A 27,533-nucleotide genomic window follows, 5' to 3' on the forward strand; every position below is an offset into this window, starting at 1 on the left:
TCTTTCTAATCCATTTATGTTTTCATTTTGATCGAGATATCATAGTCCATCATTTGACTAACTCTGCTTAGAGACACCAAGGGTCTCTTTGTCTAGGAGCTCAAGGTCTCATGAGAGCCAAAGATCAGTCTAAATGTGGTGCACTATAACCAAGGCTAAGCTGATGGGGTCCCTCGGTAGCAGACTTGAGCACTGCCTAGGGCTTGGGGAAGTTGGAGACGAGGTCATGGAGAATGGGACCCTGGGACCCAGTCTTGCAAGATAAGCAGGATTCAAGTGTGTGAAATTGCATCTAACAAATGGAAAAGCCCAGAGTATCTCTGCTCTTGTGGTTAAGTGGGTGAAATCTCAGACCATTCTCCCCCACCCCATTGATCAAAATGACTTGATGCTAAATATATTTCTTTTCAACAACAGATTGTTGGATTTTATTTTTTGATCTCATCAGCTACTTTTTTGTTTTAATAAGCAGGTTCAGGCTGTTCATATTTATCTTTGAGACATTATGTATCCTTAAGCCCAAGTCACTTTGTCTTTTATTGTGGTCATTTGCTGCCTTCTCTTTTCATTGCTTCATTTTCTGTCGTGGATTTTAAACTCTCGGTGTCTTTTTGAGCTAGGCCAAAGGCTAACCTTAAGTGGTCTGTTTGTTAACATTTTAACATTAATACATTTCAGAAGAACCACTTTAATTGCTTCTATTTATTTCTACTATTAACTAAGTAAACTTTGATTCCCTTTTAGGAACCAGAAGGAGTCTTTTTGTTCCCTCCTACTTTGTAGTTATTATCTGAGATCCTTTTGAGGTTCTGCTAATACCTGATAGTTCCAAGGATTTATTTGCTAACTTACCAACTGTTTTCATTATTGTGAAAGGATTATTAATTAATCCTTGCTTAATACTCTAATTCATTCGTTTCTCAAAGAGATCTTTAAATCTCTGTCTAGCCTTAATTATCTCCTGCAGTGACATAATGGGTATGAGTCTTTGTGACCCACTGTTTCTATTTTTAGTTGGCCAATTGTCTCAAGTCCACTAAATCTTAAAATATTCTCCTCTGCCCTCAAAGAGCAAGGTGACCCTGGTCAAGTATTTTTTTCTTGGCTTTGTCATAGTCTCTCCACCCAGGCCTATTCTCCTCCAAAATCTAAGGAGGGAAATCGAATTGCTTGTTATCCTTACAGTGTTAAGCACCAACTTCCCTTATTTGTGGCCACTTTAATACTTTGCCTCTGTCTTCACATATTTTTTAAGTAATAGACAAGCCTGTGAAGGGAAATTTGGGCACAGCAAGTCACTCACTGCTGAGTACATTTGTCTGGGTTCTCGTAATATCTATGCCAAAGGTCTGTTTCCAGTCAGGAAATTTTCTGTTATCTCTGTTCCTAATTTTGTGCTCATTACAATCCTCTCCTGACTCCACTGTGTGCCTGTTCTTCAAAGCTTGAGATTCTCTCTTCTGTTTGCTAGGTGTATGAGTCTGCTAGGGCGGCCATAACAAAGTACCACAGGCTGAGTGGCCTAAACAGCAGAAATTTATTGTCTCACAGTCCTGGAGCCTAGAAGTCCAAAATCAAGATGTCGGCAGAGCCGTGCCCTTTCTGAAGGTGTTAGGGAAGGATCTTTGCCAGACCTCTCTCCTGGCTCCGGTGATATGCCGGCGATCTGGCATTCCTTAGCTTGTCGACACATCACCTTGATGTCTTCATGTTCACCTGGCATTCTCCCAGGATGTGTGTCTCCTTATCCGGAGTTCCCCTTTTCAGAAGGACAACAGTCATAAAGGATTAGGAGCCCGCCCTATTCCAGTATGACCTCATCTGAACCAATTACATCTGCAACACCCCTGTTTCCAGATATGGTCGCATTCTGAGGTACTTGTGGCTAGGACCTCAACATCTGAATTTAGGGGAGACATAATTCAGTGGTCAGCACTAGGTTTGTAGGGCCTGTTCCCATGTTACTATCTGTGCGATACAGCCGTAATTTGGGCCAGTTGTTCCGGCATGTCAGACGGCAACACTAACCATCGGGGCTGCTCCAGTCCTCCTCTTGGTGTTTGTATTCATTTGTGATATTTGCAAGTTTTGCCGAGCTTCATATCACTCCTGATTCCTCCGTAGTGATAACTGTGTCTTCTGCCTCTCTTTGGAAGCTGTTGTCATTGGCTCACTCACACATGTTTAGGTGGATAGCCTCAGGTCCCTGGAGTTTTGCTCACTCCCCTTTAAATTACAAAACTGTTACATAGGATTCAGGCTGCTAATTGGTGAATTTTATCTGTTTGACTTATTATTTATGAAGCTCATTAAATTGTGGTGGTTGTGTCATGTCTCTCTATTTCAAATCATTTTATTGGGGTGGGGGGATGGTAATCCCCAAATGCCTTCTCGAGAGGGTCCAGGTACATAATAAGCAGCTCTTTAATTTTTTTTTCCCCCCTCCATGGTTTCCTTTCGAATTTTTCTGGGCAGTTCTATAAGAATCTTTGTGACTCCTAAGATGTCATGTGTATACATGGGACACTTGTAAACGTGGAGGAGAGCCCTCCCTGGTGCGCAAGTGGCCACACCCCAGGGAGACACAGCCCGCCATAGACTAGCTCTGCAGAGTGCAGATAAGGCAGTGATAAGGATCCAGTTTGGGAGTCATTATTACAATGGATATGGTTGGGCTTAGGCCCCTGTGCGAAAGAACCAAATACTCCATAAAGGGAAGGCATGGAAGGATGGAAATTCAAGCCTGCGTGGAGCCCTGGGACCCCTTGATACAGCCCTTGTCACATGCCCAGCTCCTGCCACTAGAGCGCAAAGCCCTGAGGAAGGCCAGCCCTACCAGCAGGTCAGAGATCTTTCCCTGTACTGCCAATAATACTGGTTTCATGTCAGGAACCACCAGCTCATTGATCAGTAAAAGTGGACCGAGCTTATAAACTACAGACAAGGGGACCCTGAGAAGAACCACAGGAGCTTGCCCCAGAATATAGCCCTCTGGGTTTTCTTCTCTATGTCCCCACTGTGCCCTCTGGACACATACAGGTTACTCCTATTTGGAGTTGTATAAGTCCAGCGGGAAAAGAAGTCCCAGAGAGCCTGGTGGGAAGAACTGACCCGTTTCCGTGTTTATGTCCCTGGGGACATGTCTAGCCTGCTAGTCCAAGACGAGAACCATTTTTGCAAACCCAGATCCAAGAGGATGACTGCATTTGTTTTCTTCCCAGAACTCTGCCCTGACGGTGAAGATGTTTGTGGGCAGGGAAAGATAGAAGCGAATCCTTTCTGTACCACTTTCAAGAGTCTGCTCCTGTGCCTTCGACCCCTGGGTGGGGCCTCCCTCTCAGGCAAGCCCTTGTAATGAGCTCCCTCGTCCTGAATTGTTGGAACCCGCAGCCTGGCTCAAATGACCACGGGCTGCCTCTTTGTCAGACACACGCTGTGCATCTGGCAGCATTGCCAGGGGTAATGTGATCCGGCTCACAATTTTCATTTTGACCAAAAATACATCTGTCAGGCCCATTTCAGCTGACAGGATAAATATCATATTTCTTTACTAGTTTGTAAACACCTTGCTTTTCATCTGGATCTAACATGTTCCCAGGTGTTTTACCAATGGAAAAATCGAACAGAATACATATGGGGCTGAGGGTGTGTTGTGAGTGTCAGTCACACGTGGCAGTAGCTTTATGGGCAACACACAGGTGCCTGACCAGGAGATCTGACTGGGACAGCATCGTAGAATTGTCTTGAGTCAGAAAACTCAGTAGACAAAATGGTTTTTTTTTTTTTAAGATTTTTTTGATTTATTCATGAGAGACAGAGAGAGAGAGAGAGAGGCAGAGGGAGAAGCAGGCTCCCAAGGAGCAGGGAGCCCGATGCGGGACTCGATCCCAGGACCCTGGGATCATGACCTGAGCCGAAGGCAGACGCTTAACCATGTGAGCCACCCAGGCGCCCACAAAATGGTTTTGAGACCACCCCACAGCTGCCTGTAGGTCCCTGGAGTTGTCCCTGTTACAGGTGAAGAAGGATTAGGTCATTGTCTCGGGAACCACATTCCCATTGCTTCTCTGGTCACAAACTGTTCTTCTTTTGTTTCTTTGTTTTTTTGTTTTTTGGGTTGTTTTGTTTTGTGTTGTTTTTAAGTAGGGTCCATGCCCAGGGTGGAGCCCAACTCGGGGCTTGAACTCACGACCCTGAGATCAAGACCTGAGCTGAGATCAAGAGTTGGACTCCTAACCGACTGAACCACCCAGGCGCCCCAGGACACAAACTGTTCTTAACCAAAGATAGTTTTCTTTCACTGCCTTTGAAAATCATTCTTTCTGATTTTCTAGTGTGAAGATTCTTCTAAATGAGTCCAAAATGCAAGACCAAATGCCATCGTCCCATATCTCTGCTTGCCATGAGCGTACAGGTGTTTTGTGAAGTGGGAGAGTTCAGCAGGGAGAGAATTGGAGAGAAGTAGAATGGCAAACAGAAATAGTAAACAGATTTCCCAGTCCTGAGGGATTCCTCTCCCCCAGTCCTAATATAAACAGCATAAATACTGCTGGCATGCTGTGTGACTATTTATAAGGAACCTTTTAATTCAAGGATCTCAAAATTCCTGTATCACCTCTTAGTTTGCATAATGTCACACCAGAGCACATGCATAGTAATGTTACACTCCATTCACAGATGGAGACACCAGACCTCACAGATGTTCTATCACAGAACTTGCCAGAGACCTACAGTGATCGATGAGGCTTTTACCAGCCTCAGGCGCACGCTTCTGGTTACCAGGGCCACCAGCCTTCCCCCGCCAGTCTTGATAGCCAGTGACGCTCTGGCCCAAGACGGCAAGGGAGCTAGTGCTGAGAACCCGGCCCAGGGCTAGCCCCAGGGTGCAGTGGGAACAGTGAGTGTGGGTCTCACCCTCTCAGCTCCCATCATCAACACCCTTTTCCTGCCATGCAAGCTCCCCGCTCCCGTCCACTTTTCCTCTTCTTATCAACTCCTTTATTGCTCTTGGTTGATTTGCACTGACCCTGAAAAAGGGCTAATTGATAACTCAAGGGTTAATAATTATTTTTTTTAATATTTTATTTATTTATTTGAGAGAGAGTGGGGAGGGGCAGGAAAATGTATTTATTTATATGAGAGGGAGAGAGAGAGAGAGAATCCCAAGCAGACTCCTTGCTGAGCCCGGAACCCGATGCAGGACTCGATCTCACGACCCTGAGATCATAACCTGAGCTGAAATCAAGAGTCAGACGCTTAACCGACTGAACCACCCAGGCACCCCAAGGGGTTAATAATTATTAATAAAGTCACACTTTTCCAAAAAGTATATGTATTTTGGAAGGAAAACCTAAATGGCAGCCATGTCTCCCCAGTCTTACCTCCTGTTCCCTGATTCAAATGCTCTTTCCCTTCATTGTCAGGACCCAGAGACTCGTAGAACCTTCTATTGAAGTAGCCCTCAAACTCCACCTCCATGACAGGTTCTGCTGGGCCCCCATATAGTGCAGGGGCTTCTGAGGATGAGGAAGGAGAAGGGAAGAAGGAATGGGGGAGGGTGAGCTGTGCATCTTCCCACCATCCATGGTGCCACACTGCTCAAAGAGTGAAGGAGCATAAATGGGGCATACCAGTTCTGAGAACCTAAACATTCCTCATATTACAACAATGTCCCATATTTGTGGCCAAACATGTTCTAAGAAGCAAAAAAAAGAAAGAAAGAAAAGAAAAAAATCCTACAAAATAATAGGAAGTAAAACTCTAGGAATTTGTGAGTGTTTATAATTTAAATATCTTCAGGTGAGAAATCGAAGTAAATAACATAATATTCATGCATGGCCAAGGATATCATAAAAACAACCGTAGGACTACTTAGAAAAGATCCCAAATTGAGGGAGCGCCTGGGTGGTTTAGTTGGTTAAGCGTCTGCCTTCGGCTCTGGTCATGATCTCAGGGTCCTGGAATCAAGCCCCATGTCAGGCTCCCTGCTCAGCAGGGAGTCTGCTTCTCCCTCTCCCTCTGCCCCTTCCCCTCCCCCCTCCCCCCACCTCGTGCTCTTGCTCTCCCTTTCAAATAAATAAATAAAATCTTTTTTAAAAAACGATCTCAAATTCTATCACATGGGATCAGGAAAGGCTAGGGATCTAAAAATGTTTTCTCTTATTAACTCTTGACCATAACCCAGAGGCCAGCTGAAGTCACTCTGCCCCTTAAGATTCAGGCGAGATGGCCTTGAATTCTCATTCCGAGTCCTGCGGAAAGCCCAGGATGTCTGGAATTCCTTGTGTGCCATATTGTCATGGTCACCTCTGGCTTGCAGGATGAGCTGCTGTGGGTGGAGGGTGCCGTGTCTGTTCTGCTCATCGCATCCAGCAGTTTCCCTTGATTTGATCAGCAGGAGGCAGTTGCAGTTTTAAATAGCATCCCCCAAAAGGGAGCCTTGGAATCCTCCTCCATGTCTCCCTCTGGCCTCACTTCTTATTTTCACCTCATTCATCAACTCAACGCTCAATTATTGAGTGCCTACTATGTCCCGGGTGCTCAAGACATAGCAGAAAAGAAACAGAATCCATCCTTGTCCGACATTGCTCTCAGATTCGTCCCCTTCTCCCAGTCACCCCAGCCACTGCCCTCCTCAGTCCCTTATCAATACCTTGTAAGCACCCTCGACTGGCCTTGCTGCCTCTGCTTTGGTTCTGCCCCTGCCCCTGCGCCTTGCTCTGAATCTCTCCTCTCTGCCAGCTTGGTTATTGGGGCACCGATCTGCTTAAAATCCTCCCAGGGCTCCCCACTAAAATCCACGTTCCTCAGCACCACATGTGGGGGGTCCCCGGGAGCAGATCCTTCCTTGTCTGGCTAGGCAGCCTCATCACCCAGAACTCCCCCACAGGATTCGTGTTCCATGCCATCCACGAAAATGTGTTGTTTCCTGCATGCTGTGACTTTTTTTATGCCTCTGTGTTTTGTTTTTTTGGGTTTTGGGGGTTGCCCTTTTTTTTTTTTTGCCTGCTGTTCTCCCAGCCTTTAGAATGCCTTTACCCCTCACATTTCTTCTCATTCTTAAAGAACAAGCAAACATGGCCCCTCTGGATTGTCCTCCCTGCCCCCACCCACCTCAGACCAGCTCCTCCCCAACCCCTCCATGAACCACATCTCATGGCGCTGGAACTGCATTCGGGGGACCATCTTACCATCTGTTAACGGCCTGGTGGTGGGAATGTGGTCATTGAGACAATTATTGGTAGTTGTCCAATGAATTTCATTCCCTTTTTTTAAAAATAATCATTCATAACACAGGCCAACAGTAACTTCAGAGATAAAATATTAAGTGTGCTTAAATCTCAGTTTTGTCTGCTGAAAAATGGGGTACTACTTCATTTCAAAGTCATTACAAGAATGTGCATCTATCAAGGTAGAAACCATAGTGTCAGTCACACGGTGGCATCTCACTAAATAGTAGTCTGTGTCCGTCATTGGAGTTTGCACTCTGAGTTAATGCAGTTGGTCTCAAATTATACCTTCCACAATGAATCATGGAACACTGCACCAAAAACTAATGATGTAATATATGGTGATTAACATAACAATAAAAAAATTAAAAAAAAATTATACCTTCCAGAAGTGTAGGGAGGAAGGGGATTAACGAATATGGAGCACCTGTTGCTTCACATCTGTTCTGTGAGGCGACTAGGTTAATAAGGGGCGGAGTCCGAGACTGACTCTGGTGCCCACAGCGTGTGGGAACTCCATTGTCCGATGGGTCTGTAGCAAACGGGGCCTTCTACCACTACAGGCTGACATACGTCCTTTGCCTCTGGCCCACTCCTGCAAACACAGGAAAACACTTGTGCCAGAAAGTCTAGAAATGATATTAAATCCAAAATTTATAAAACTGATGGCCACGAGAGAAACTGTCTTTAAAGAGAATCAGCAATACAGTAACTACTAATCAGTACTGACTGCAATAGGCAACAGCAGTAAGTTCTCAGAGTCCAGCGTGGTGTCAACACATGAGAGGTGATATGGTTACGCCTGGCATTGAGCTTGGGCAGCCTCTCCCAACGACTGTTCCTCCGTGCTCCAGAGATTGTCAGGGAGCCCCATTTGTGCTCCAGCCTATGGAGTAGGTACCAGGAGCACGTGAGTCAGTCGCGTAGGAGGCTCAAGAAGAGAAGACCCCATCCAGGGGGGCCTTTGCCATAAGCTTGTCCTCCTGACTGCATATCGTAGGCATTACACTCTCAGTTCTTTTACCAATTCTGATGTTTAACTGAGCCATACTATTTTGTTTGGCTATCAATGACATACTGTTTCTTCAGTATCTGAGGTCAGTAAAATGTTCGGTAACTATGAAAAAGGCAGCAGCTCCCATTTTGAGGCTTCTGTGATGTGTCAGACGTTATACACACATTATCTTATTTGGTTATCACCAGAACCTCACAGATGAGTCTTACTTTCTCCTTTCCTAGAAGGATTCTGGGGCACACAGAGGGCAGTTAATGCCAACTGGTGTGAAAGAGGTGGTTTAAACCCAGATGTGTTCAGCTCCAAAGCCAAAGCTTTGTTCGTTGTGCCCAGGGACATAAGCTTTGAGAAGCATATATATCTGGGTTCAAACCCCAGTTCTAGCCAGATGACTGTGAGCAAGTCGTTAAGTATTTATTGACCTTATTCCCTCATTCATAAAATAGGAATAATAATGCCAACTTTTCCAAGGTTTTGTGGTGTTTAAATGAGATATAGAATACAAAGTACAGTGCCTGATTGATAGTAGGCAATCAATAATTCATGTCCTCCCTCCCCCTGAAACTGATCCCCAGGTGATGTTCACCACCAAAGGTCTTATACAGACTTTTGTGGGGTTCCTAACATGGCCTGCTGATGAGGAACAAATCTCATTGGCTGCCTAGCTCAGCTGCTTTTGGCTTCAGCCTGTCCCTATCTTTATTCTAGAAGGAGCATTGAATGTGCTGGAAGGAAAGAAAGAGGTTGACCTTTCGACCTTTCATTTGCAACCTTTCCTTTGTAGGAATTGCATTTTGTACTTTGCAATGGGAATGTGTGATGTTGGAAAGGTACATCTTAGCCATTCAGAGAAATCTCCTAAAACCAACCATGGGAAATGGTTGTATGTTTTCCTTCTCCTTAAATTTACCAATGTCTTACGATGTTGCCCAGTGGTAGGGTACATGTATTCACATTTTAATTTTGTATTTTGGGGGTCGCCAAAAAAGAACCCCTGAGTATATTTAATTTAATAAAGTAATGCTATGGACTGGAAGTCGGAAGGACCCAGAGCTGACAAAATGTACTTAAATAATGAAAATAATGAAGATTGGTAATGCACCAAGGTGGTCAAGCAAATGAAACTGCAACTGGCACATTCTATTCTGTAATGCTCATCGGCAGCAAGCATGTTATCCTGTACCGTATGCCAAGGTCAAGAGTGTCTGGAGTTGAAAGTGAACTGTAGCTTATGAGTGTAGCTTATGAGCAGCTGAATTTAGGTTAGCCAGTTGGGGGCGGTTGCGGGGGGCGGCAGGGAGCAACTTTTATCCCTTTCCAATTCCTGTTTTCTCCTCATTGATATTCCATATTCCACTCTGATCAGCAGCTAGCGTGTGACCAACTGACTGGAACAAACAGAATTAACTAGATACTCAAATATTTCAATCAGCCAGATATCCTCACCTGAGTCTTTTTTACATTAATAAAACTCCCCAGCACCACCCCCATCCTTTTTTTCTGCTCTACTCCTTTTTTTCATAGTATGATATGTTTATTACGTGTATTTTTTATGGTCAGTTTACCACTTATAAACCTAGAGGAAGTCTTTCTTTTCTCACTAATGTATTCCAAATAGCTAGGATTATAACTGGCACATAGTAGGGGCTTGAGAAATATTTTAACGGATAATGGGAACAAAAAAGCTTGATGAGGTCAAGACGGATAACATGCAAGAAAAAGCTTATGAAGGAAAACAGAGGAAGAAGACATAAAAGAAGATATCTGATAATTTTGTTCACTTATGAATTAAAAAATACACACATCAAAACAGGATAAACTATTGCCATCTTAGGTAGATAAGTTTATTTCTACTGTCCAGATCACATCTCACTTCTCAGAAGGTTCGTTTTTATTTATTACTTCAACATTAATTTGTTTATTCATTCATATATCTGTTATGTGACAAGCACTGTAGCATAAACATGCAAGTCAAGGGCACGTGGCTGGCTCAGTTGGTAGAGGGTGCACCTGTTGACCTCAGGGTTGTGAGATCGAGCCTCATGTTGAGTGTAGAGATTACTTAAAAATAAAATCTTAAAAAAGAAAAAAAGCAAGCTAGATCCCCAGCACACACTCATACAACATGATTGGGTCTGCCCCAAATCAACCATATTAAACAGTATGTCCCCATCCATTACTTTGATTGGTTAAAATATGGTACAGATGCAGCCAAGTCCAAAAGTTTGATCTCTCTGTGGGCCAGCTAGTTTCAGGATATAATGAGGAACTGACCTGGGAAATTAATAGAAATAATTTTACCACCAACCACAGAGTGTACCCATTATCCAGGCTAATTGTCTCACAAACATTTGCTGCTGGCCTGAGTGGATGACTCAGCACAAGCCATCACCAGGAGAGAAATGGCACGGAGCTCACCTCCTGCTGATTGTGAGCCAAGGACACCATCCTTGTATCTGAGGAGCAACACAGTTATACCCTGTGTTGCACTGACTTGAGATGGAAGGACATGCTCCCAAGTAAAGGGAAGCTGAAGAGTGGAAAGCAGAAAGGGATCCAGCTTGGGAGCAGGGAGGGGAGTTAAGGACATAAAGAGCCACTTTGCAGACAATATCAGTGAATTGTGGCCCCTGGGAAAGCATGGTTAAGGGTAGACTAAACAGTGTGTCAAATTTGAACTCCCGGTCTTCCTTCTAAAATCTTTGCCTTCTTCAATGTCTGCTTCTCAAGGAACCGCAACACCATCCTGGTTGCTCAGGTCAAAAACCAAGGAGTTATTCTTGACTCCTTCTGTGCTCGGGTAGCCCACATCCAGTCCAGAATCTAGTTCTCACAGTCTCCCCTACAGTCACTCTGGCCCCAGCTGCTTCCATCTCTCATCCAAATGATTGCAAAGCCTCAAATATGATCTCCCTGCCCCTGTCCTCCCCCTCCCCCCATCTAGTCTAAGCACAGTGGCCAGTGATTCTTAGAAAAGAAAATCACATCATGTCATCCCTCTGCTCAAAACTCTGTGGTGATTTCCATTTCATTCAGGATAGAAGCCAGAGTCCTTTCAAAAGCCTGTGTGATCTGCTCCCCTGCTCCCCACCATTTCCTCTTCCACCTCTTGCCCCAACCTCTTCTCCCACTCACTCTAGCTCCACTGGTCTGCTGGCCGTTCCTTGAACCCTGGACACACAGTCCAGCCTCGGGACCCCTGCAGTGGTGGTTTCCTCTTGCAACAGTTTTATCTGCTTCCCCCAGACAGCCCCCTGGCTAATGCCTCCTCCAAGTATTTATTCAAATGTCACCTTCCTCATAAGACCGGCTCGGGTGGCTCAGTTGGTTAGGCGTCTGCCTTCGGCTCGGATCATGATCCCGGAGTCCTGGGATCGAGTCCCACATCAGGGCTCCCTGCTCAGCAGGGAGTCTGCTTCTCCCTCTGACCCTCTTCCCGCTCGTGCTCTCTGTCTCTCATTCTCTCTCTCTCAAATAAATAAATAAAATCTTAAAAAAAAAAAAAAAAAGGCCGACTCTGGTCATCCTATTTTATTTTCTTTTAAAATTTTTTAAAGATTTTATTTATTTATTTGAGAGAGAGAGAGCACAAGCAGGGCGGGGGAGGGCAGAGGGAGAAGCAGACTCCCCGTTGAGCAGGGACCGCCCCGCCCCCGACATGGGGCTCCGATCCCAGGACCCTTAGATCATGACCTGAGCCAAAGGCAGCCACTTAACTACTGAGCCACCCAGGTGCCCCTGGCCATCCTATTTTAGATTGAAACCCATCTTCATGTGTATTTCTGATCCCCCTGACTCGACTCCAGTTTTTTTCCCAGTGGCTTTTAATACCTAACATACTATATAATTTAGCCATTTAGTATTCCTTGTTCTTATTGATACTTTCTCCAATCATCGTTAATCAGAAATCTGCTTCCCACAGAGTTTATTTGCCCCCTGCAGAGTTTACTGTTGTCTGTCTCCTCTTGTCATGGTTAATTTTATATGTCAGCTTCGCTAGGCCGTGGGGTGCCCAGATATTTGGTCAAACATTATTCTAGCTGTTTCTGTGAGGGTGCTTTTGGATGAGATTAACATTTAAATCAGTAGGTTGAATAAAGCACCCCAGTGTGGGTGGGCCCCATCCGATGAGTTGAAGGCTTGAATGGTACAAAAAGCCTGACCCTCCCCTGAGTAAGGGAGAATTCCCCTGTCTGACTGCCTTCAAACTGGGACATCAGCTTTGTTCTGCCTGTGGACTCTAACTTAACATCAGCTCTTCCTGTGTCTCAAGCCTGCTGGCCTTCAGACTGGAACTCTGCCATTAGTCCTCCTGGGTCTCTGGCTTGCCAACTCACCCTGCAGATATTGGGACTTGTCAGCCTCCAAAAGTGTGTGAGCCAATCCTTTCCCCACTCCATCTGAACAAAAGATGACAGGGACAGAAGAGTCCCCGTATTGTTTGTTGCTGTAAATTGTCTGTATTGTCTACTGCCCCACCCCAGCACCTCTGCCCAGCCCTGGCACATAGATGACACTCCGTATACATTTGTTGAATAAATGAAGAAACAAACAGGTAACAAGAGGACTCTCTCTAGAAGTATAACGAATACAATCATCTCCATTTTACTACCTAGTCAAGAGCTGCGGGCTTTATATCTAATAACTGAGTCAAAGATAAAAGAATGGTCTTCCTGCACATACCTCATAGAAAGCTGATCTGGTTATATAGCTTTATGCTAGCATCACACAGTTAGCCACACTTCCCCTTAAGGGTCAGTGTGAAAAGCCAGGCACAGCAATCTACAAGCATGGGTAAGACCCAACCCATGAGATCTGCAGCATAAGGAAACCTTAGATCAAGAAAAGCTCCGGTATAGCAGCAATGTCCACAAGAGCCAAACTGTGGGAAGAGCCAAGATGTCCATCAACAGATGAATGGATAAAGAAGATGTGGTATATAGATACAATGGAATATTATGCGGCCATCAAAAGGAATGAGGTCTTGCCATTTGCAACGACCTGGTTGGAACTGGAGGGTGTTATGCTGAGTGAAATAAGTCAATCAGAGAAAGACATGTATCATATGACCTCACCGATATGAGGAATTCTTAATCTCAGGAAACAAACTGAGGGTTGCTGGAGTGGTGGGGGGTGGGAGGGAGGGGGTGGCTGGGTGACAGACATTGGGTAGGGTATGTGCTATGGTGAGCGCTGTGAATTGTGCGAGACTGTTGAATCACAGATCTGTACCTCTGAAACAAATAATGCAATATATGTTAAGAAAAAAAAAAAGAAGATAACAGGAGGGGAAGAATGAAGGGGGGGAAATCGGAGGGGGAGACGAACCATGAGAGATGATGGGACTCTGAAAAACAGGGTTCTAGAGGGGAGGGGGGTGGAGGGATGGGTTAGCCCGGTGATGGGTATTAAAGAGGGCACGTCCTGCGTGGAGCACTGGGTGTTATGCACAAACGATGAATCATGGAACACTACATCAAAAACTAATGATGTATGGTGAGTAACACAACAATAAAAAAATTTAAGGTTTCTAAAAAAGAAAAGCTCCGGGATTTTTCTGGACCTGGAAGTAGCCAGAAATCCATCCTGGGTACCAAGAAGCATCCCATGGCCATGGGGCAGCACAGGGAGAAAAAACAGCTCAAGACCTGAGGACAAGAGGCAAATGTCATTAGCCATCAGTTTGCTCTGCAGAAGGAAAAGGATGTTGTTGTTTCTAAATAGTCTGCCTTTCCACACCACAGTTTGGTGTGCGAGAGAAGGAAGAGAAAACAAAGATGAGGAGAAGGGAGAGGAATGAGACTGGAACTGCAAATGGTGAGGAGTGATTAGAAGCGGGCGCGGGGCTGGTCAAAAAAAGACTGACGGAGGGGACGGCAGTAGAAGATAGAATCTGGGTGCAGAGGGGGCGGGCTGCGTCAACAGCCCTCCCTGAGATTATTATAGCTCCTGAAGACTGTGTGTGAGTGTGAGTGTGTGTGTGTGTGAGTGTGTGTGTGTGTGCGCGCGCGCGCGCGCTGAAGGGGGAGAAGGAGAAGGGGCTTTTTCACCTCCATTAAATGCCCTTGGAAGTGTTTCCATGGTAATGAGCAAGGCTGACTGGAAAGGAGGGGGACCATGGATACCCAGTGAGCAGCCCCACAGACTTCTGGGAGTCCCGGAAGCCGCCCACCCAGACTTCCTGGAGCAGGATTTCCCACGTTCTGTCCCACACGATATCAGATCCCTAGAAAACTGAGCAATGGGGGAGAGAAAATTTTCCGTGGGCCAAAAAAAAGCTTTAGAAACATCAGGTTAAACAAAGCTATATAGATTTCTTTAGTACCTCCGTTAGTATACGGAGGTGAATCCTGACTCGCCAAAAGGGAGATACCATGTGCAGAATTCTCCCAACTTCCATTGACCAGAATGCACTATTTGTGCAGAGCTGTTCACCAAACTGGGGCTGGTGTTCAGTTGGATGCCCAGTGGGAAGCATTATTCTTGATAAAAGCAGACAGTGGAATCTTATGGAGACTGCGCTAAACTTAAAAAGCAGGTTTCTTGTCTCTCTCTCTCTGTCAAAATAAATAAATAAATAAATAAATAGCATCTTTAAAAAAAAAAAAAGAATGATTGGAGCTAAGCATCAGTAGCTTGATACAGTAATGGTTCACCTACCCTGTGGGTTGTCTTAAGACTTACAGGGTAGGGCGCCTGGGTGGCTCAGTTGGTTAAACAACTGCCTTCGGCTCAGGTCATGATCCTGGAGTCCCTGGATCGAGTCCCGCATCGGGCTCCCTGCTCAGTGAGGAGCCTGCTTCTCCCTCTAACCCTCTCCCCTCTCATGTACTCTCTCTCTCTCTCATTCTCGCTCTCTCAATAAATAAAATCTTTAAAAAAAAAAAAAAAAAAAAGACTTACAGGGTAGTTGTTGAAATTCTTCGCATCTCCGGAGTTTGAAATGGAAACTATAGATTTATGTCGTCTTAGCAACGTTCTTCATAAATGAATCTCAGGAAGATCTGGCCGTCCTTCGACCATGGGCCACTTATCCAGGGGAAGACAGTGACCCAGTAGATGCTGTCGACTGGGCTGGCATTTTTCACATGGAGCTTGGTAGTTTAAACTGAGATTTAGGGGACGCCTGGGTGGCTCAGTAGGTTAAGCATCTGCCTTCTGCTCAGATCATGATCCGGGGGTCCTGGGATGGAGCCCAGCCTCTGGCTCCCAGCTCAGCAGGGAGCCTGCTTCTCCCTCTCCCTCTGCCTGCCACTCCTCCTGCTTGTGCTTGTGCTCTCTCTCTGCCAAATAAGTAAAATCTTTAAAAAAAAAAATAAAGATTTTTTTAAAACTGAGATTTATCGTTACAAAGTAGCCACAGTGGTGACTCTGTGGTGTTTGACATACAGTCAGTGCTCAACAAGTGCTGGTAGAGAAACAAGTTAATGGCAGTACAGTATTGTATGTGTGTGGTTTTTATGTTTTTGCTTTTTGCATTTCAAAGAACTAATTTCTGATCACTGTATATTTTAGATTTTATAAAGCTGGTGAATTGGAACAGTTTTGGCAATTTTCTCCAATTTATACCCCTGGAAATTTTTCGTGAAGTCTCTGTGTATTTAAGTAAAGCACAAAATGAGATCTGCTGTTCAGCTCTAATGTTCAGTATCCTGTAAAGTAAAATTATAGGTGATTATAAAATTCATCACTGTCAGAAGCCAGGTGATACCTCCCCAGATAGGCTAAGAGTTGATATCTTCTCAGCTGGGCCCATAAAATAAGCTGAAAACATAACAAATTGCAAGATGAGATCCTTCTCAGCCACCCAGTCTACTCTCTCATGCTTGCTGTGGATAACCAGCTGAGGTTGTTGCTTTTCAACTTAATTTTTGTTTCTGGTTTCTGTCTGCCATAATTTAGTATGTCTTTATTTCTCATCGCCCATTATTGACTCACTGCTTTCTTTCTGGATCTCAAATAATCCAGCTAAGCCCATGTCCCTGCCATGAACCCAGCATTTTCGAGGAACCCATTTTGTCAAATCCGATCTAACAGGAGGGATACACTAGAGCTTCCTGGGTAGCCCACGTTCGTTTGTTAGCCCGCACACCCATGCGTGAATGCCAAAGATGTGTTTTCTCTGACTGGACTGATCTTTTTTTGCACTACCAGTGAAAGAAAGAATACCTATCAAAACAACTATAATGAAAACAATAAATCTCAACCTGAGGGAACAGTTAATGTTAAAGGGGTTTTTGCTTGGTTTTTTGTTGTTGCTTCCATCTTCTGACTCCCACTGTTGCAGCGGGATTCAGGATATAAGGTATTATAAGGACACAAGCTGTTGGGGGTCGTTGTGTAAACAGTGAGATTTCCACTGAAGTCCACTTTTTGTATCACAGACCTCCTCTTCTGAGATGTGTCGGACATTGAGAACTTAACAAAAATTGTGGCCCACGTATCATGTCAGCAGAACTGTGTTCTTGTTCTGATGAATAAATTGTAGGTTTTAAAGTGAGGAGTGAGGACTCCTTCACTCAACTGCAGCACAAAAAACTAGAGGTGATGGAGAGCTAAGCTCACCCCCATGAACAGTGGCAAAGAAAAAAATTGTTAAGTGAGGATTGACAAAGTATCCATCCGTCAGTGTCAGGAGCCCTGAAATCCTAAATAAGGCTTTGAGTGTTAAAATATTTAACTTAAAATATATTGGTAATAGCAGTGTAAACTCTTATTTGTATTTGTATTATTATCTGAACAGTAAAAAAATGACTTTGGAGAAAGCTCATTAGCCTGTGATTTGCTGAATGCTTTGGGAGAAAAGACTTTACATTAAAAATGCCCAATTTGGGGGCGCCTGGGTGGCTCAGTCATTAAGCGTCTGCCTTCCGCACAGGTCATGATGCCAGGGTCCTGGGATCGAGCCCTGCATCGGGCTCCCTGCTCAGCGAGGAGTCTGCTTCTCCCTCTGCCTGCCTTTGCCTCTGCTTGTGCTCTCTCTCTCTGTCAAATAGATAAATAAAATCTTAAAAAAAATTCTAATAAAAAATGCCCAATTTGTGGGAATGTAAATTGGTGTAGCCACTGAACAGTATGGAGGTTCCTCAAAAAATTAAAAATAGAACTACCATATGATCCAGCAATCCCACTGCTGGGTATTTTTCCAAAAGAAACGAAAACACTAAAATGAGATATCTGCACCCCCGTGTTCATTGCAGCATTATTTGCAATAGTCAAGACTTTGAAACAGCCTGAGTGTCAATCAGGATGGATGAACGAATGGGAATATATATACAATGGAATATTACTTAGTCATAAACAAGAATGAAATTTTGCCGTTTGTGACAACATGAGTGGACCTTGAAGGCATATGCTAAGTGAAATAAATCAGGGAGAGACAAATACCATATGATCTCACTTATATGTAGAATCAAAAAAAAAAAAAAACACAAAACCAAAACACTAAGCTCATAGAGAGGACACATTGGGAGTTGTCAGTGGGAAGGGGAGGAGGGGAGCAAACCGAGGGAAGGGAATTAAAAGATACAAACTTCCAGCTCTAAAATAAGTAAGTCCCGGGTATGTAACATAGAGCATGGTGACTATAGTTAATAATACTGCATTGCATATTTGAATGTTGCTAGGAGAGTAAATCTTAAAATCTCTCATCACAAGAAAAATATTTTGTAACTATATATGGTGAGGGTTATGAATCAGAGTTATGGTGATTATTTAGCAATATACACAAGTATCATTGTTATACACCTGAAACTAATATAATTTATATGTAGATTATGCCTCAATTTTAAAAATGCGCAATTTGCAACTGCAAGTGCACTGTTCTACCTTTATGAGAAAAATAGAACAGTTTGACATCAAGCTTCCGTGCCTTCCCTGAGGTTCGGTCTAAATAGTTTGTCCCGGGCTCCAGGCCTCTGCATTTTCAGCTGTTTCCCAGCAAATGTCATGTAAAGGATTAGTATAATGATGATCCTGGACCTCAGTGCAATATTTTTTTAAAGATTTTATTTATTTATCATTAATTTTTATTTATTTATTTATTTGATTGAGAGAGAGAGAGCAAGAGCAGGGGCAGGGGGAGAGGGAGAAGCAAATTCCCCGCTGAGCAGGGAGCCCAACGTAGGGCTCGATCCCAGGACCCTGGGATCATGACCTGAGCCGAAGGCAGACGCTTAACTGACTGAGCCACCCAGGTGCTCCCCTATGCAATATTAAGTTATGTTTCATATACATGGATGCCTGTTAGTGTCTGTGCTATTATGTATGTCTGAAATGGTTTGTTTTTAAAAAAATTACTGAAAAAAAAAGTTCTGACGAGTATAATGGGTTGTTGAAAGATTTACATTAAAAATTTAAGTAGGAGTTTTTGCATGTTGGAAGCTTCTCTCTTAGGTATCAGGACAATGCAACTCTCCAAAACAATTCATCCGCCGCCCCCCTCCATGGGGCACCTGGGTGGCTCAGTCGTTAAGCATCTGCCTTCGGCTCAGGTCATGATCTCACGGTCCTGGAATCGAGCCCCGCATCGGGCTCCCTGCTCCGCGGGAAGCCTGTTTCTCCCTCTCCCACTCGCCCCGCTTGTGTTCCCTCTCTCGCTGTGTCTCTCCCTGTCAAATAAATAAATAAAATCTTAAAAAAAAAAAATTCATTCCCCCAAGGAGACCAAGTCTTCATGGTTTTACTTTTTAAAAATGATTTTTAAGAAATATAAGCAAAAGCCTTTGGGATTCTTAAGTGTATTTTTAAAGAGAGTTTAGGCGAACCCTAAAATGAGATATATGTGTGGAATGTAAATCCTTACAAACATATACAAATATTTTCCAAGGAACTTGTCATGATGACAACTAACATGGTATCATGTACATTTGCAGGGCTCGGTGAGTTTTGTTTATTGAGATTGACTTCTGTGACAGTTTTGCAAATGTTTTAAATTTACAAATTGTCTTAAATGTAAAGTGTTTCTAAAAGTCTTTCCACAAGGCATATTCTCAAACCTCCAAAACGTTTCTGAACAATGGAAAAATTTTATGTAAGAGGAACACGAAGGGGAGCTGGCCTAGGGAAATGTCTACAACTGCACCAAAGCAGGTTAACTCGAGTTAATGTTTCTGAGAAAAAATATTTGCTCCTAACTTAAAATGGTGAAAACAATTGCTTCATTTATTAGCACATGCCCAAATAATATATTTTTAGAAGCAAATACTGTTCCTGATTTGGATAACTTTTGCCTACTCTTCATCTGCATAATTCCTTCTGATAATTTCTGATAATGTTTCCCTGAAGCTGCTTTCCTGATAGCAAGGAAGAGGCTTAACATTTTTTGATATATGTAAATTTAATAGTACCTATTAAAATTTTTTTCTAAAACCAAATGTTACAAAACTGGTTAAGATGTTTTAAAACTTCTCCCTTCATCACAAAAGAAATGCAGGTACAGATTGGAAAATGTAGAATATATGAATAAGCCAATAAAATTAAACAAAAAATTTTTGTTAACTCTTTGATATATACCTTTCTATATATATCTTCTGGGCTATAAGTCATACACATGTACACTCATGCACCAAAGTGGAGTCACCTCATAGAACTTTGCACAAAAACACATTAGCCAAAGTAATAATGATTGATACTTGGCAGTATGGTTGGCTGAGAATTACTGTTTGATGTGAGTTTTCTTGAATTTAAATGTAAGTGGGATTCAAATAGTTAAAATCCAATTTTCTCTTTGATGCTATTGAGTTTGCCTGAGTCGTAATAGTAATGCTTTTGTAGTATTTACATTTAAAACATTCTTTCTAAAATTATAGAATTTTCACAGTACTTGCCAAGAATATATAGGTGGAATTTTATTTGTTTGTGTGCTTGCTTGTTTTAACTGAACTGCTTGAATTCAAGGACTCCTCTTTATGTTCTTAATAGCCATTGTTTTTAAAGTAATTATTGTTATTTTTGAAGAGATCTCTAATAAGCATATCTACCAGAAAAGAATAAACATTTAGCATGTTTTTTTTCATGCAGTGGAATTAAGTATGTTTATTATTCACTTATGTTTTCCCATCTGTTTTTTTCCCAATGTTTCATAGTCTTATTAATTTTATAATCCAAAAAAATTATTTAAAAAGAAGTAATGATGGATTGATCCATTCTCTACCTGATGTTGAACCACATAAAAACCCTGGATTCCAGAAATAGGCTTATTTCCTTTCACTCAGTGACACATTTTGAGGTCAAAGTCCCAGGGTTTGCTCCATCCCTTACAAAATAGCATGAGTGGAAATTTGGTTTTCCTTTTTGGGTAAAGTTTCTACAGAGCTTGCTGATAAAGCTCTTTAATTTTACTTTCTGCAAAACAATTATTTCTGGAGCTAAACTGAGATGAAGCTGATAATGGGTTTCAATTCTTCAACTTTAAAGCAGAAACTGGGGTCATAAAGACAGGGAGTCCTGAAATACTCTCTCCTTCTGCTGAAGCCCACGGAACCCAGGGGAAGGGCAAGCAAGACTTTTCAGTTACTCTTCATTTGAGCCTTGCAAAATGGTTTTCTTTCAGGGACAGGTCTCTCAGAATAAAAGAAACTTGAGTGATGAGTTTTTAAAAAGTAATCTGAATGAGACCTTTGTAAAACTAGCCCATCTGAAGCACAGTAATTGCTAGATGTTTTTGAGGAGCCATCTCCAGGACATCCATTAAAAAAAAAAACAAAAAACAAAACAAAACAAAACCAGCACGCCTGGTAAATGTATCTCCTTCTATGAGTGGAAAGCCCTTGATTGACATCGGCCTTTCAACCTGTATTTATGGAGTACGCCTAATACAGGCTCAATACTCAAACAGGTGGCAATACCTCTAATCGCCTCTCACATTTGCCTTTTCTCTGACATCCCGACGCCCTCAGTCTTGACAGAAATCACACCATCACCCGAATGTTCTCTCTGTGTTTGATTCCAGCTGTGAAAGTTCAGGATGAGCTGGAGAATGTAAGCCTAGTTTGAAGTACAGGAGAAATCTGCTGGCACAGAATAAAAGCTATACTGTTTATTAAGGTTATGCAAATAGCCGTTGTACTTAGATCTCTGAGCCTGGCTTTTTCTTTTTCTTTTCTTTTCTTTTTTTTTCTTTTTAATGAGGACATTTCTTCGTGCAATTGCCAAACTAAGGCAAAAGAAAACTTTCTCAATCTTTATGATGCTTTCATCAGATAACCCATATAAAATATCTTCCAGAATACCCTGTCTCCTCAGACCTTAGAGTTTGTTCTTGGGAAGTTGGAGATAAATGAAGATGGCCTTAATAAATCAATCTAACATTGTAAATACAATGTTTCTGGTTATTTTCCGCCTTGGGGCAATAGGCCAGATATCACCAACAATTCAGATATTCTGGCCTTTCTCAAAATGTCATTGGAGCAAGAATATTACAGTTTAGCGAATTGTTGGACAAAATCAGGATGCTTTTTAGTAGTTTTGCCATAAATAAAAATCAGCTGTCTTCTGGAAGTACCTACAACACACCTCTAGCTGGGTTTTGAATTTGGACTAAAAAGAATCCCTTGAAGAGGGAAATGTTTCCCTTCTCAGAGTGAAATTCCAGGGGCACCTGACTGGCTCACTCAGTAGAGTGTGCAACTCTTGATCTTGAGGTCGTGAGTTGGAGCCCCATGTTGTGGGGTAGTGTTTACTTAATTTTAAAAAATGCTGTAATAAATAAATAAAAAGTGGAAATTCCAAGGAGAACATTTAAACCTGACTTTTGGCAGACATTAAGAAACAAACATGGAAGAATTGTGTTTGGGCAGGGAATGTTTGGGGAGGGGAGGGTTGTTTTATTTAGAGATTTGTTTGCTGTTGAGTGTTCAGAGGTGCTTGTTTGCCCCTCCTGTAAAGCCATTACACCCTTATACTAGTTTGCTAGAGCTGACAGAATGAAGTACCACAGACTAGGTGGCTTAAACAATAGAAATTTACTTTCTCCCAGTTCTGGAGGCTGGAAGTCTGAAATCAAGATGGCGGTTGATTTCTTCTGAAGCCTCTCTCCTCAGCTTACAGAAGGCGGGCATCTCCCTGTGTCTTCACATGATCTTCCCTCCTATACGTCTGTGTCCTTTTGGGTTGGGGGTCCCCCCTAGTGAGCTCATTTTAGCTTAATTACCTCTTTTAAGACCTTACCTCCAAATAGAAGCATGTCCTGAAGTACCAGGGGTTAGGACTTAAACACCTGAATTTGTGAAGGACACAGTTCAGCCCACAACAACCCTGAGTCAGGGTCTCCTTGCCAAATCTATAAGACCTTTTCTTTGGATTAATTCTAAGAGGAGAAGGTGGAAAGGTATTCCTGAATTTTCCACAAGACCTAGCTAGCTTCTGCAGCAACTTTTTTGTTTTTCTCCTCCTTCAGTATGGAAGAATTAAAAAGTCCCCTGAGAACTTTGAGAGCACCTTGCTCTCTTTGCCTATAATTCTTTTGTTTCTTCCAGACAAAAACGCACCTCTATCCATTTGCATATCCCAACTAGGAAATCTCTCTCCCTGTGTTTGCATATAAGTGATAAGAAGGAGCTGGGCAGTGAATCTGGTCAATCAGAGGCTTCACTGACAGATACCTTGAGATCACCCCCCGTTTGCTGAGCACCCCAACATACCTGACTCTGTACCAAGTGCAGACGTGTCCTCTCATTTACTCCTAACAACCTTGTGAAGTAGGGACCATTCTCAACACTATTTTGCAGATGAGATCATGGGATCGTAGACACGTTTGGTAGTGAGTGGAAAGGCCTAGGGCTTAGTCCACTGGCCAGCAAGGACTTGAACCCAGGTAGTCTCATTCCAGACCTGAGCCCTTAATGTCTTCACAATACCTTTCTCTAGTCTTGGTGGCAGAGAGGAAACCTGTGTGTGGGGAGCTAACTGTATTTTTTTGAGCACCCAATGCAGAGAACTGTCTCAGGGCTTCTTAGAAGCCCTGGGTTCTAGCTCCAGCTCAACTAATGCTTGCTAGCTAATCTTGTCTCCTAGTTATGTGAGGTGGGAGAATTGGATTCGATCCATGCTTCTCAAACTTTTAGACTGAGATTCATAATGAGAAATACATTGTACTATGTAGTTCAGTACACAAATGCACACACACCAATACACACGCATGCATACATGGGCCACGTAAATGAAACAAATTATTCACGAATCACGCACCCACGTGAAATACGTGTGAATGCCCTCTGATCGTTTCTCTTCTCTTTCAGTTACTTTTGGAAACACTGATTGTGACCTACTCAAATGGGTCGGTCAAAAGCTGAACCAACCCAGTTTGGACTTCTATAACCTTAACATCCTGTTAGCCTAGGTGGTTGTTTCTTTGGAGCTTCTCTTATCTTAAATGCACAGACATTATTTGAGTATTACATATTACAGAGGACCGCCCTTTTGCCTCCAGTCTAAGGTAATTGCATAATAAGTAATAATAATCACGTCCACTTATTGTGTACCTCCCCTGTGACAGAGGCTTAAAATGCTCTATCTCCTGTAGCTATGGGCTATAGGTATTATTATCTCTGACTTACAGATGAGGAGACCAAGGCTCAGATTAAGGAATTTGCTCGAGGTCACATAGGTAGTAAGTGGCAGAGCTGAGATTTGAACTGATGTCATTCTAATTCCAAAGCCCTGACGTGCTTTTCTTGTAGGGGAAGGGTTATAAAGGGGTCAAGAAGGAGAAGTGAGGTCTGGAAATTGCTGTAGCTGAATGCAGTTTCTTCCCTAATGGTCAGCTGTCCCTGGCAGAAACAACTGTCCTTTGGGGTCCTACGCCACCACTATAGCAGTGATTAAAATCTGTACCTGGGGAGCATTGCCCACCCTCCCCCAACCCCAGGCCTCCTCCAGACCAGTTAAATCACAGTCTCTGGGACTGGGACCCAGGCTTCTGTTTTTCAAAGCTCCCAGGTAATTTCAATGTGTGGCCAAAGTTGAGAACCTTTACTCTGAAGTTAAAGAAATGAAGGAGTTCTAAGGGCTTTTCCATTTTTCTTCCTGCAAACGAGATTCCATAAAATATTGCCAAAACGTCTTCAACTACTTTTACAAAGCTGAAGTACAAACTGTTTCTAGTTCTTTGGAGCACATTTAACCAAAACAAAAACAAAAACAAAAAACAAAAAAAAAAAAAAATCAGGTAACCTTGTATCTACTTCAAAACCAAAGAAAGTAGACATTGCTAAAGGGATGGATGGAGAGGTGGTCCAGGCACCTGTCTCTGTGATACTTCGTAACTCAGCTCACATAATTTTGAAAGTCATTTTTCATATGACTAAGGAAGTTAGTTGTTGATTTAATTAATCAGAAGCTAGGCTACCCAGTGGTCGTTGGCCAAGTTCACAGGGTACAATGTAGAAAGCCAAACCAGACTCAGGTGACTGTAAATATTATAAGCAATCACATTTTCTTAAAAAGAGCCTCCATGGAACATTTCCACTTTTTCCCATGGATTAGGGGAACTGTGGTCAAACCGAAGACCCTCCCTCACATCAGTTCCCACAGGAACAAGAAGATGCCTTTTTTTTTTTAAGATTTTATTTATTTATTTGACAGAGAGAGACACAGCGAGAGCAGGAACACAAGCAGGGGGAGTGGGAGAGGGAGAAGCAGGCTTCCCGCGGAGCAGGGAGCCCGATGCGGGGCTCGATCCCAGGACCCTGGGACCATGACCTGAGCCGAAGGCAGACGCTTAACGACTGAGCCACCCAGGCGCCCCAAGAAGATAGCTTTTGACTAACCTCTCACCCACCCTGATTTTAGGCCTGTGTCCTTCCAGCGTGTGATCTGTGTATTCCATTTGGAAATATAACTGACCACACTCAGTATCCCTGTGGTCCATGCAGGACTCTCTAAAACAGGGGCTATTTCATATGGCTGGGTTTTGTCCATGTCTCCAGAGGACAGTTTTAATAATGTTAAAAATATGTACAATTTTTGTCCTTCCGAGAATGAAAATACAGTATTACCATAACAACAACAACAATCCGTCTTATTCTGGAAGCCCCTGACAGATGACAGGTCCCGAGCACTCCCGCGGAGGCCAACCTGGATAGCGGCCCGAGCTTCTATTCTGCCCTTAGTCACAGTGCTCAATGTTTGCTTGCAGAATGACGTGGCTGTGCTTCTGAAACCAATATCAGAGAAGATTCAGGAAATCCAGACTTTCCGAGAGAGAAACCGGGGGAGTAAAATGTTCAATCATCTCTCGGCTGTCAGCGAAAGCATCCCTGCCCTCGGCTGGATAGCTGTGGTGAGTCCTGTCTGCGTGGAATGGCATCCCGGCACCTTGTCCCCTTTTTGGAGTGTTTGGGAGAACTTCTAGCTACTTTCGGGCTCTTTCCTCTGTCTATGACACTGCGAGGAATTCCTCTCAAGGTGAATGCTCCAGATCTTTCTTATCCTGTTTATGGTTCAGTGCTTTGTGTTCTGAGATGTGGAAATGTCTCACGCCCGCCCCTTTACAGAGCAAAATGTTTGCCTCCAGCTTTCACTTAATATTTCCATGGCTTTTCTTCATCTTGAAGGCATTCTCTTTCTTATCCTATTTTTTTTCCTTCTATGCTTGGGTGATGGCCCTGCTCTCAGTCCCCCAAACCCGGTCCTTATGTCAAGGAGATGAACGATGCCGCTACCTTTTACACTAACAGGGTCCTAAAAGACTACAAACACAGGTACGTATTCCTTTATTAGCCAAATTTTCAGTTGCTTGCTTGTTAGACATTTGTCCCAAAGCTTCATGTAGTTCAACCCCTGATTCCTCTCAAAGGCGAGTTTACGGTAAATGTTAAGGAAATATCCCACCTTTGCAGCTAAAGCAAAGTGGGAAGTGAGGTCTGTTATCCAGATAATGTATGTGCATTAGGAAATCTGCCTCAGTTCTCTTGTGATGATAAACTCCCTACTTGAATCCGTGTCCCCCCATACGTATTCCCACAACAGCCAGAGAGCTCTGTGATGGTTCGTGATGGCCCCGCCCTAGAGGGTCACAACTCTTTATGCTGCCCAAGACAGAGTTGGTGGGTGAGCAGAGAGAAGAAAGGAGAAATCGGGAAATGAAGTGTAAATGAGCAACAGAAATGAGATGTGACAATTAACCAGGCCACTGAGAGGGAAACCATGAGTGCGTTAAGACAAAATACAATTGGGGTGGACAAGAGAGACACGTCTATAAAAAGAGCAGCATAGATGACTCCAAACCAAGCTGAAGAACCAGATTAAAAAGGCATCGCATTCTACGGTACAAATAATAGATCCTAGAGACACTTTAAACTGGTGTTGGAATTGAAAATGGGATCGAATGTAGACATGCCTTAAGTGTGTCTAAACTACTTAAGGGATGTCATGGGCTTTCTTCCCCTCTGATACATAATGTCACGGCTGGCCCTATAAACAACTAGCTAAATGTGATGTGGCTGATATCTAGTCACTCAGAGAAGAAATGAGACAAAAATAAAAGCAATAAAGTTCCATTCCCTGGGCACAAGAGACGATGGATATAGGAGTATTGAGCCGGGCTCAAGAGTGGATCCCCCTCTGAGCTCTTGGGTGGCAGAAGCAGAAGTGTTCATCAGCTGGCAAATGCAGGGGCTCCTGCATCTCACTCGCTGGCCTAGGCTGTTCAACTGGAGAAACTTGAGGACCAGGTCACTGACCAATATTACAATTCAAAATTTGCATAACTTTCACTTTTAGGTTATTTTTCATTTTAATAAACATTGAGTAGATATGAAAGAATATTTATAAAATATATGGAAGATACAATCACAACAGAAAAAATACTCCCTGTATCCACCACTCAGTTTAAGAAATATGTACTGATATTTTTTACTGCAATAAACAGACAGACTCAGCAATTCTACTCCTAGATATATTTCCAAAAGAAATGAAACATGTTCACACAAAAGCTTGTACACAAATGTTTGTTGCAGCATTATTTACAATAGCCAAAAAGTGGAAACAACCCAAATGTTCGTCAACTGCAATAGATAGATAAAATGTATATCCATACAATGGTATGTTATTCAGCCATTAAGAAAATGAAGTATTGGGCGCCTGGGTGGCTCAGTTGGTTGAGCAACTGCCTTTGGCTCAGGTCATGATCCTAGAGTCCCAGGATTGAGTCCCACATCGGGCTCCCTGCTCAGCGGGGAGTCTGCTTCTCCCTCTGACCCTCCCCAACTCATGTGCTCTTTCTCTCTCATTCTGTCTCTCAAATAAATAAATAAAATCTTTAAAAAAAAAAAGAAAATGAAGTATTG

The 27,533-nt window shown here is 43.1% G+C and overlaps 1 protein-coding gene across 3 annotated transcripts in view; it reads left to right on the plus strand.

Moving 5' to 3' along the window:
* The window catches only part of CAP2 (cyclase associated actin cytoskeleton regulatory protein 2), a 134,889-nt gene that overhangs the window by 73,130 nt on the left and 34,226 nt on the right, over positions 1-27,533 (plus strand). For all 3 annotated transcript variants that reach the window (XM_027602919.2, XM_027602920.2, XM_027602918.2), the window contains exons 5-6: positions 25,382-25,525; positions 25,861-25,946. In XM_027602919.2, coding sequence (XP_027458720.1) covers positions 25,382-25,525; positions 25,861-25,946 — 230 coding nt within the window. The remainder of the gene's footprint in view (positions 1-25,381; positions 25,526-25,860; positions 25,947-27,533) is intronic.

This window comes from Zalophus californianus, chromosome 7 (assembly GCF_009762305.2).
Source record: "Zalophus californianus isolate mZalCal1 chromosome 7, mZalCal1.pri.v2, whole genome shotgun sequence".
Taxonomy (NCBI): domain Eukaryota; kingdom Metazoa; phylum Chordata; class Mammalia; order Carnivora; family Otariidae; genus Zalophus; species Zalophus californianus.